At 35.6% G+C, this 10,839-nt stretch overlaps 2 protein-coding genes across 3 annotated transcripts; one reads left to right on the top strand and one right to left on the bottom strand.

The window, feature by feature from the left end:
• Positions 1-1,219: 1,219 nt before the first annotated feature.
• On the bottom strand, positions 1,220-3,040 carry LOC143629690 (mitochondrial fission 1 protein A-like). The gene is made up of 5 exons (XM_077098899.1): positions 3,002-3,040; positions 1,960-2,098; positions 1,756-1,877; positions 1,575-1,638; positions 1,220-1,488 (listed from the first exon to the last, which is right to left on the bottom strand). Exons 2-5 carry the CDS (start codon positions 2,030-2,032, stop codon positions 1,349-1,351), a joined length of 399 nt encoding a protein of 132 aa, XP_076955014.1. The 5' UTR covers positions 2,033-2,098; positions 3,002-3,040; the 3' UTR covers positions 1,220-1,348.
• A 4,346-nt stretch (positions 3,041-7,386) lies between these two features.
• On the top strand, positions 7,387-9,884 carry LOC143629689 (uncharacterized). 2 transcript variants are annotated; one of them, XM_077098898.1, is made up of 6 exons: positions 7,387-7,536; positions 8,376-8,583; positions 8,655-8,733; positions 8,812-8,991; positions 9,067-9,558; positions 9,683-9,884. In XM_077098898.1, the coding sequence occupies exons 1-6, from the start codon at positions 7,448-7,450 to the stop codon at positions 9,787-9,789; spliced, it is 1,155 nt and encodes a 384-aa protein (XP_076955013.1). In that variant the 5' UTR covers positions 7,387-7,447; the 3' UTR covers positions 9,790-9,884. The 2 variants fall into 2 exon arrangements, with proteins under 2 accessions (XP_076955013.1, XP_076955012.1); XM_077098897.1 differs by having other exon boundaries at positions 8,655-8,991.
• Positions 9,885-10,839: the final 955 nt, after the last annotated feature.

Raw genomic sequence — 10,839 nt, 5'->3', positions numbered from 1 at the left:
TCTGTCAAACCTTTTCATTTATGAACCAAACCATTAATATGTGCAGCTCAAATATTTAGGATGATTGGAGTTGCTCGCACTTACTTAGCCTCCAAACGACCACAAATGTGCTAGGTAATTATAATAATATTACTGCACTGTTATTTCATGGAGTGTGACTGGTGGTTACCCAAGTTACTGAGTCCAAATGACTAAACATTGGCATGGTTTGTGTAGGTGGTGAGGGAGTTAGACTTAGACTCATTGTTGACTACATGACAGATCTATCAAGTTGAAAGTTGCTCAGAGTGAAAGGATGACTTTTTCGGATTGAGGTCTTTGGGTTTTGTGTTTGTCAAAATCTATCCAGGTTCTGAGCAAGTATATGATGCCTTAATTAGGTTGTCAGTTTTCCACTTACTAAGATGGCCATTATGTTAATTTGGGATGTCAGCTTTCTTATGATTTTCATGTCAATAAAATCCTCATTGTATTATAAGTTGAAAGTTTAAAACTACCTATGGAAACTTTCAAATGGACCGGCCGGGGACATCAAAATACTAGTTTTATATAATTGTAAGCACTGTGTGAGGCTGTGAGCTTCTATAGGATCGTATGTCACTAGAAACGCTATAAATTATGAAATTTTGTCACACTCATCAGAAGTTTGTTCGCTTCGTCTAGATAGATAAGTTATGTAGGTTACGCCATCTTAACTTCCTAAGGGGTTGTGGTAAATAAAAAGTTATGGTTAAAATATTTCTTGCAAATGATATCTAAAACATGAAAAACGTTTTCATAAACGCTTATTTTGGGAATTTTCTCAGTGTTTATTCAAATTTAAATTTTTGAAAAGTTTGTAAACAAAACAATATCCAATACGCTCATCATCACCTTTCACCTTTAATAAAGAACGAAAAAAAGACCCTGACTTAATATGAACACGTGACGTAATATACATTTTGCGTTATACTTTCGTTAACAATTATTAAGCTTATCAAAAGACAATAATCATGAATGAACCCAAATCATTTCTCTAAGCCTGATCCTAACTCAAATTCACATTTATTACTTTATTTGAAACAGACTGCAGAAGAATTGCACATTTGTCCTTTTCAAGGAATTGAGTCATTACTTCATATAAGCTTACTACCATTTCAAAATTCAAGTCTACAGATACGTTTTTGCACCTACAAAATTCAATCACAGAAACGACGATTCAAAGAATCAAAGGTGCATCAATAACCGATATATTATGTACGGCATTATTAAAAAAAAGGTAAATACTTTATACCAAGCAACAAACACTAGTTAAAACTAAAGAGGCTGCATAACTCGTTACCAGTAAACTACAAAAGATGAAACCACATTAATCCTTAAAAAAGTTGAGTGATGTAATTGTTAATGTAGTCATAAAAGTTAACAAGTTCCTCCTGATCAACGCTGCAGCAATCCCGCCAGCTATAAGTCCAACAGCAGTAGCAGTAATACCAATTCCAATCACACCATCTGCATAATCATAATAATACTTAATTCAATGTTTACGACCACACGTTGACCTAATGTCACAATAAAAAAACACATAGAAAACCAACCTTTAGTGATGCGATCTTCTATCGCCTTCTTAAGTGACAAAGCTTGGCTCCAATCAGGTGCAATCTAGATTATATGAATTTAAAAATGTACATACTAAATCTTCTTTATTAATTAGATCAAAAGCTGAAAACAATAATAATTTGTTGTCTCAATAATTAAAAAAACAGAAGTAAAGTAAACCTCTAAAGCTTGTTCAAGGAGCATCCTACTCTTTGCAAAGTCACCACTTCGGTAATATCCAACCGCCAACAGATAGATTTTCTCTCTCTTTTGCAGCGGGCTGTTGGTGTTGACTATTGAAGCTGCAGACACAAGTTTAATTAGCTTCATGATTTCAAATTACATATGCTGATACACTAATCTACAATATTATTTTATTATTACCTTCAAGCATAGCTATCCCGCGCTGCACATCTTCCGGTTGCCTAGAGTGAACCAAAGCCCACGACAACCGCATGATGCTTTCACTCTTCGCCTCATCAGATGCATCATTTGCAGCCTCAGCAACTTCTTTCTCACAACCCTGTTCAATAATATTATCAAGGATCATTTAAACTAAGACTAAAAAGAACTATACTATTATATTGAATTGTAATTAGGTGTATTATAACCTCAAATTTGATAATACAATGCTTAAATTCACAAACTCAGAGAGACAACTCTCAGAACAGAAAACAAAACTAGGGCAGCTGCAAATCTCAATTGATTAAGAGCCTATTTATTATTATTTGGTTCAGTTAGGCTTGTAAACGAGCCGAACATGAACAAGGGCATGCTTGTGATCATTCATTTAACTTAGACGATCACAAACACATATTTTATGTCCGTGTTTGTTTATTTAAAAGTTAAACATGTTCTTATTCGTTTATGTTCATTTGTTTAAGTTCTATACAAACAGTTCACGAACATAACTGAACAAAGATAAACAGACATAAATGAGCATATGTTAACAAATGCACATGAACACAGACAGACATAAACGGACATAAATGAACAGATATAAAATCATTAAGTAGATGACTCTTCAAGATAATATTTAATTATTTTCTGTTAATATGTAAACGAAGGGCATAATAAATGAACATAAATAAAAAAAACATTAACGAACGTTCAGAAACATAAAACAAAACATGTGTTCATGTCCAATCGTTTATTAAATAAACGATAAACGAACTTTCCGTCGAACAGTTCACCGAACGTTTGGTTTTACAGGCCTAGGTTCAGTAATTACGCAAAAGCACATTAAACCTTATGGAAAGGCCAAAACCTTCAATTAACACACATATTGAAAACTGACTGAATACACTTTTGGTCGCAGATAGGTATATAAAGCCAAATATATAGGTCGAGTGTTAATTAGAAGTTAAATAGCAGGCACGGTTGATGATGAATCGAATAATAAGAGGAGAATTGATTAGGGTTTTACCGCAATGACATCACGAGAGCACCATGGAAGCTGATCGCCGCCGCAACGACTCCAAAAACTTGTTCATTTTTGCACAAACCTTGATGGCTGACGTAATCAACACCGAAACGTAGAAATAGAATGAATGAATAAATTGAAGTATATTTATATAACCTTTTTATTTCTTCTCGAACAAGTTTTTCTTTATGTAATTTAAAATAAAATAATTCTTAATAGTAAAGAAATACGTTTTTGATAAGTATAAAACAATAAATAAATGGGAGAGAAAGATTAGATATATCAAAAATACACAAGACATAAAATAAAATATAATATCAAGACATTACCATTGTATTTTTACCTACAAAGTAAAGATAGCATGAGCTGTTTTTGAAAAAAAAATTATATAGTATTCAGTTTAATTTTCACTTGCTTTTTATATGTTTTTTAGTACGTCGTGAGTTTAATTTCTAGACATGCCTAACTTGCATGTTGTTTGGGCATCCTTGTGTTCAGGGCATCAACCAACTATTCAATAACATAATGGGCGTGGGTGTGCGTGATTCATCACATAGTTTCACTCACTGCTAGGTTAAAAGTCGTTGGAAATTGTTTCAAGTTGACATGATTGATAAGATGTTTCGTAACTGATCGTAAGTGAGAACAGATTATGAGTCGTTACCTAATATAAATAGTAAATGAGCATAAATGGTAACCGAGCGTTATTAGGAACTGTAGTTAGTAGCATATGTGATCAACATTAACTTGGCTTATAAAAAAGTTAGTTTGCACCAACAAAAACTTGGGTGATCAATAACATGTGCATCATCACCAAATTTGGCAATTGACAGTAACTAACTCAGCTCCTGCTGAAGGGGCTGTTGGCAGCAGGAGCTGTTGGTGTTAACGAAGTTATTATTTATGGTAATTGAATAACCGACAACAATTATAACCATTAAATAACAAACTTTTTATCTAGAATCATGATGTTTCAACTTAAGCGTTATGATACTTCACCACCTATAAAAAGAAAGTAGTTGGTCTCTTTATAACATATAAATTGAGCTTCGTTTTTCATTGATGAAACATTCTCTCTCTTGTTAAACTTTATAGATCCTTGATGGCTTCTATTAATTATACTACAAAGCGTTTGCAATAAAGTGGCAGACAAACGGGTAACAAGCTGCGACGCAACCCCCTTTTGAATAGCAAAGCCAATCCTACTAAAAACGAAGCTTTGGGACCTAGGAGCTGAAGAGGTTCGATGTATGACACGCTGAACCCTACTCAAAAATTTCACAGCCTCTGGGGCCAGAATACCAAGCGTATCAAAAGCAAATGGATAAAAGACATGTTGATTCTCTAAACAAGTTTTCTCATGTTTAACCACTTTGCCCGATTCAGCCTTCAACGCAGCCTGACCCACAACAAAACCACGGTCCCTGAGCCCAACAAGAGGAGACACTCCGGTAAGATCCACACAGTCTTGTTTCCCCCTGCCCACCTGAACACAAGAATATCAGCCGGTCGTAAAGTAGAAGTCCCTTCAAGAGGATCCGTGAGAAAATTAACAGGGGCCTCCTTTTTTGTCACAGCCCCCGACCCCTATACCCCGGGAGGGGAGCCGTAAACATTGATTGGTGGTATCGGTGTTTATTAAATTATTTTGCAGCGGAAAATTTAATCAGAACCGTAGTTAGGAAAAATTATCAGAGTTATAAAAACACCATGATTATTATTATGATAAACCGGGAATTTAATCCCTTTGATACAAACATAATTTTTATAGGGTTAAACCCTAATTTACAAAACACGTTTCTTTATTCTGGTGACAAGCCACTTATTTAAGCTGGAAGCCCGCTGGCATCATTCCTTTGCCTCTAACAAGTCACCTGAAACATGTTTAAAATATTGGATCAGCAATAAATACTGGTGAGTACATTCATTTGTAAATGACACATTTTACAGTTACAGCATTAAGATGTTTTTACATCTGCCTGCTTACAAATTACCGAAAGGTACTTGTCACTCGACCGTATCTATGACTATGGTCATATTACTTATTGGCTAATACTTGTCCAATAAGTAACGTGTAATAGCCCAGTAGGCAAACCTTGTATACAAAACCCCACAATACCAGTAGTAACCATCCCTTAAGTCTACAGAGACTTAATCACTGTAATGTATTTAAAATACTTTTAAAAATATATATTGAAAACATTTAGACCATCTGTCATGAGTTTTATAGGTTTTGAAATTAACATAACAGTGTCGAAAAAACAGTTGTCTCACGCAAATGTGAGTTGTACAAAAACTCGAATGTCTCACATTGCAAGTTTACAATTAAAGAATACCTCTTGGTATTAAGCACCTAGGATAAACACAATGTAGTATAACTAGATTAGTATAAAACCAATAATCATAACCATAATCACGAGAGTAGAAATTTTACACGATAGCACAATGTTATACCTTAACAAGTAGAGCTTTTGGATTCGTGTATATTAGTTTCTTTCGATCGAATAGGATATCGTTACAATAACTCGGGTATTATACCAAATATTTAATATGTAATTATATGTGTGTGTGTGAATTGCGAGAGAAAAGAAAATTTTGAGCAAGAATGAATGTCCCGTTCATAACCTATTTATAGCTGATTTTGAACCCCGTCGCGGTACGCGACGGCCATAGACAAAGGCGTCGCGTATCACGAAGCATCTTATAGCTTTGCTGAGTTAGCCCTAGGCTTGCTACGTGGCACGCCACGTGGCAGGCTACGTGTCTCATATGCGTAACCTCCACGTTGCGGTACGCGATGGCTAATCTAAACCCGTCGCGTATCGCGATGGAAGGATTTTTAAAAAAATCTTAATTCCCAACAAAAATACTAAGGCGGCCCTTGGGAGCGTGTGAAGTGCAAAGTGCGCCATCAAAGCGCCACATTGCGTCCGAGCCCGTGCGCGTTCGCTTCGGGTGCTTTGCACCCTCCGCTAGGATCACTGGGTGTGATATGTCTTATAAGAACATTAACATATAAATTTTCTTTCTTATAAAGAGCTCACTAGTTTTATAATCTAGCGATGTGGGACAAGAACTTACAACCCTATTTATACTATGGTGGTACCTTCTCCATTTCTTTCCTCAACCAATGTGGGATGGAATTTACTTCACTTATCTCTTTATTCTTTATTTGTGGCTTGTTATATTTTTAGTATAAATCCCTGCCCATTTAAGAACATCACATAGAACATCTCTAACCAAATCATGTATGTATTTAAAGCCAGACAATTCTTTGCAATGCACCGCATGGTCTCCAAAAGAATCCAAACAGACCTTGCGACAAACTGGGCAAGGCTCATTAGTCGGGAACATAGGGATCATTAACCGGTACTTAAGGATAGCCCGATACTCCAAACCCGACATATGTTGGCCCAATCCTTCAATGGGGATGATCATTAGAAAATCCTGAGCCCGAGGAGCTCGAAGGCATTCAAACACCGCCTTTTGGCGAGGGGATAGATCAAACTTCGCTTCTAAACTCTGGGTGATTCCACTAAATAAGGAACTTGCCACAACATGCTGGGCTTTAGGGGGCGGTGTCCTTATTAGAGAACCCGCTAAGATCAAAATCTGGAAGTGAAGTATATAAACGATCCATCGCCCACCCATAATCAGAGTCCAACCCATAAATATCACAACCCCGAAGAATATGGTATTGAAAACGCCATGATTGTGCTCTCGAAGCCACAAAAGCATATGTAGATACATCCTTGGCCGAACATAGAACCAACCCCCCAAAACGGTTCGGAAGCGATGCCAACCTCCATTGGAGATCCCCGAAGAATGGACCCCCACAGACCACGATGCCCTCAATCGCCCTTCGAAGGCCATTGTCAAATATAGAAACAGCTTCTCCCATATACATAGGTTGGCACGTTCTCAAACCGAACAAAAGTTTTGCGACTCCCATACATGAGAGAAGCAAAAGAAGCTCGCATTGAGGATCCCGAAGTCTTGGGAGGCAGCTTATCAGTTCCACAGCGCTAGATGCCCTTTTCATAGCCAAATTGCTGATAAACCTCGCATCCCGGCTTACAGCACCACCAATGAGTTTCACGCCAAGTACCGGCCTTCCAATCCCGCAAGGGAACAACCCCTCCTGCACCTTTACCTCATTGCATATTAGCCAAAATAACTCGATTAACATTTTTTTATGAATTACTCTAATCTGAAAGTCATATTTTGAAAATTGTGAAGGGTAGATACGTGTATTTTCATTTTCCTAATTTTAATATTGTAACTGTGAAATGGGGCTTAATCAAATTCCATAACGGTATGCAGCAGTACTAGTTCTATGTACCTAAAAAAGAAAAGGTTGGTCTGAATCAATTATTATTTATTAACCATACCTTTCATTCTCAGTATTCCACTCACAGCTACTTTCCGATTACCCTGCTGCCTTCATCAATGGCGGATAACACCGATGCCTTCGAGCTGGAACTTGAAGCCATGAGATTAGCCGATTACTCTTGGCACCCTTGCCAAGTCCATCTAAGGTCACTCTCATTACAAACAATCCAATGTACTTACTTGATTTCACTTTCATTTAATTGATTATCCTAATTAATTTCTAGTATTCGTTGAAGTTAATTGCCTATTAATTTCTTTCTAGTTTGAATGTCTACCAGATTAGGAAAGTTCAGCTCCGTACAGGATCATTACACCTTCTAATTTTGACTTGTTGTGAAGATTTAGTATAGCAATTTAACACTAATTTCCTACCATTAACAAATTAACCATTTGCAACTTGCAAAACACTAACAATCATAGCAGGTAGGAACTGATTAATACTTAAAACACTAACATTGAGCACTAATAACTGATAATTAAAACTTAGAACACTCTGGAAATATCGGTCAATATCGCTGATATTATCGATACCTACATTTTTAGTACAAAAAACATCACTGATAGTCTCAGTTTGTTCAAATTATACAGTTAAGCATAATCACAAAAGCTCAATTAGATTAGAACTATTATTAGCACTCTGCAACAATTAGAATGCTCAAGTTTGTATACACATAATTTAGATAGAATAAGATACAATGCCTCTACTCACTTTGTTATGCGTGACATAAACAACATTGAACATCTTTACTTTACCATATTGGGAAGCATATCTATCTCCATTAGAAACAGATCACTCTTACCACTTCTTTGCCGCTCATCGGTTAAATCTTGACATCTGTATGATTTTAATTTAATGAAGTGATCAAGTTAGTATTGATAGTTGTAATGAAGAGATTATCATAATAAATTTGTATTAATGTTAAAGACGTGTTTTGAAGCAAATAGTAAAACCTAATATTAAATATGTGACATCTCTTATTTTCAGTCCAAATGGCGCTGGTCTTGTTATAAAATACGAAAATACTGATTCTGAAGATATACTGGAAACTGAAAAGGAAGTAATGATTCGAATTCGTGCTCGTTCACTTCCTCTTCAAGATGATGAGTGCACTCACGTTAAACCAGGCGATCATGTTGTTGTCAGTCAAGACTCACTGTCTGAAAATGGCTTCTTTGATGCGGAGGTAGAAAAGGTATATGTTCTAAATTATTAATAATTTGGTAACATTGGTTATCCGTAATCTAATTATCTACAATTTAATAGGTGATAAGGGTACGGCATTCAAAAAGGGCAAAGTGTAGATGCAGTTTCATGATTAAATGGCTTCAACAAGATCTGAATGGTGAAAGTTTAAAAGTTCCTTCAAGTTCAGTAGTGAGATTATCAGACAAAAGGATAACTAATCATCCAACAATTTCAGCCTTCATAGATGCAGTGGAGTTAAATAACTCAACTCTCTCATGTTTGTCCCCACCGCTTAATGTTGTCAATGATTTCGATATGGATCTACATGTTATGTTGGAGAAACAAATAGAAGGAATCAAGAACTTGGTCAATGGCTGCAAGAAAAGAATTAGAGATGAAATTCTAGGATTAGAAGGTAAAATCCATAACCGAAGATGTGATTAATCTTAAATCTGTTTATTATATACTGTTATGAGGTTTCTTGATGCAGTTAAAGAAACAGATATCTCTATGTCAAACGTAAAAGAATCAGAAGTTCAAGTTATAGACAACCGGTCCCCTCTCAACCCGCTAGCTGCTCGTGCAGCTCTTGCTTCTTTGATGTCCGCCGGTGCTAACGGCATCTCCAAAATGACGGAAATACCCTTGGAAATGGAAGTTACTCCTAAACAAGGTATAAGTTTGAAGAAGTCTCTTTTCTCTGAAAGTAAATCATCAGACAAAGATATTAGTACAAATGATGGGCAACAAGATAAGATGAACCCTAAAAGTGAAACGAGGTGGAGTCGTTCAAAGATTCAGAAATCGAAGGGCATTTCAGTCGATGATGATAATGAAAGTAGCAAGAAACCGAGCCCTGTGACTAACAGGAGGTTTACCCGTTCAGTACAAAACCATGAGGCTGCAAATATTAAAACAGAAGTTGCAGACGATTCCTGTGTTGATGAACTTCCAACTCAGCAAAACAACAAAGATTCAGGAGGTATGTGGATTAATTTTGTATTTATAATTATTTTATCTCACGCTGTCGTTTCCAAAACACAATGTGTATATAGAAAGTTATGATAACTTTTAATTTCTAAAATTTTTATAATTATGCATGGCAGGGAATGTGACAAGCAATGGTGGAAGGAGTTATGGTTCTAAGAAGAAATCCCTTAATTTGGACAAGCAGAAAGTTAGATCTTCACCAAGGTTTACCTCTAAGAGTTGATCACAAAACAAAGGCATAGTTTTGTGATTGTGTGATTAATTAGGTATGTATGGAATTTTCCTTATGTAAAAGAGGCTAAACTAGGAGTGGTTAATTGGTAATAATAGAGTGTAATTAATAAAAAGACTAATTATGGCATGTTGGTGATCATTTCTAAGATCTTGTGTATCTAATGCATTGCCTCTTTGCCTTGCTTAATCTTCTTTTTGTATTCCAATTTCCAAGCATGTGGTGGTGAAACAACTTTTGTTACAATGTTACATGTAGGGGTGTTAAACGGGTCAACCCGATCGGGTTTCGGTTAGTCGGGTTTTCCTTAAAAAATATCTAACCCGAACCTCAACCCGACCCTATTAAGGTTCGGGTTAGTCGGGTTTGGGTTATTCGGGTTTCGGGTTAGTCGGGTTAATCGGGTTAACCATGTTACTTTATAATTTTAAGTTGTTTTTTGTGTTTGTAACTTATAGGTTGCGAAATTTCTCATTCCACTTGATTTTCAAATTATTTTACAAGTAATTGTCTTATAAATCATATATAGACCTGTAAACGAATCGAATCGACATGAACAAAGGCATGTCAGTGTTCGTTCATTTTACTTTTAACAGACACGACACTTAATCGAACAAATTTTTGTGTTCATGTTCGTTAGTTAAAAACTAAACATGTTCTTGTTTGTTTATTTAAAATCTCAACGAATAGTTCACAACCATAATTAAACAAAGATAAATGAACATGAAGGAACATATATGTACATACATTAACGAACACAAATATACATAAACAAACATAACTGAACGCATTTAAATAAACACAAACAAACAAATATAAAACATATTATGGTGATATAATTTCTAAATTCAAATAATATTTAATAATTTTCTATTAATATGCAAATGAACATGAATGAACTTAAATGAACGATTATAAATGAACGTTCACAAACATAAATGAACGAGTGAAACATGTGTTCATGTTCGTTCGTTTAATTAAATGAACACAACATAAATGAACTTTTCGCTTAACGTTTCATGAACAAGCAAAATAATTAAC

This window comes from Bidens hawaiensis, unplaced genomic scaffold (genome assembly GCF_021521415.1).
Source record: "Bidens hawaiensis isolate Kalapana, Puna unplaced genomic scaffold, B.hawaiensis_p1.1 tig00005453_1, whole genome shotgun sequence".
In the NCBI taxonomy this organism is placed as follows: domain Eukaryota; kingdom Viridiplantae; phylum Streptophyta; class Magnoliopsida; order Asterales; family Asteraceae; genus Bidens; species Bidens hawaiensis.
The sequence above is the reverse complement of the archived record's forward strand: the minus strand, read 5'-3'. Positions and strand labels throughout refer to the sequence as shown.

Excerpts from the sequence above, each read along its gene's own strand:
- LOC143629690 (XM_077098899.1), bottom strand. The coding sequence starts at position 2,032 with ATGCGGTTGTCGTGGGCTTTGGTTCACTCTAGGCAACCGGAAGATGTG. Across the intron at positions 1,639-1,755 it reads TCCTTGAACAAGCTTTAGAG|ATTGCACCTGATTGGAGCCA; the intron begins GTTTACTTTACT and ends CATATAATCTAG. Across the intron at positions 1,489-1,574 it reads AGAAGATCGCATCACTAAAG|ATGGTGTGATTGGAATTGGT; the intron begins GTTGGTTTTCTA and ends ATGATTATGCAG.
- LOC143629689 (XM_077098897.1), top strand. The coding sequence starts at position 7,448 with ATGGCGGATAACACCGATGCCTTCGAGCTGGAACTTGAAGCCATGAGA. Across the intron at positions 7,537-8,375 it reads CCTTGCCAAGTCCATCTAAG|TCCAAATGGCGCTGGTCTTG; the intron begins GTCACTCTCATT and ends TCTTATTTTCAG. Across the intron at positions 8,992-9,066 it reads TGAAATTCTAGGATTAGAAG|TTAAAGAAACAGATATCTCT; the intron begins GTAAAATCCATA and ends TTCTTGATGCAG.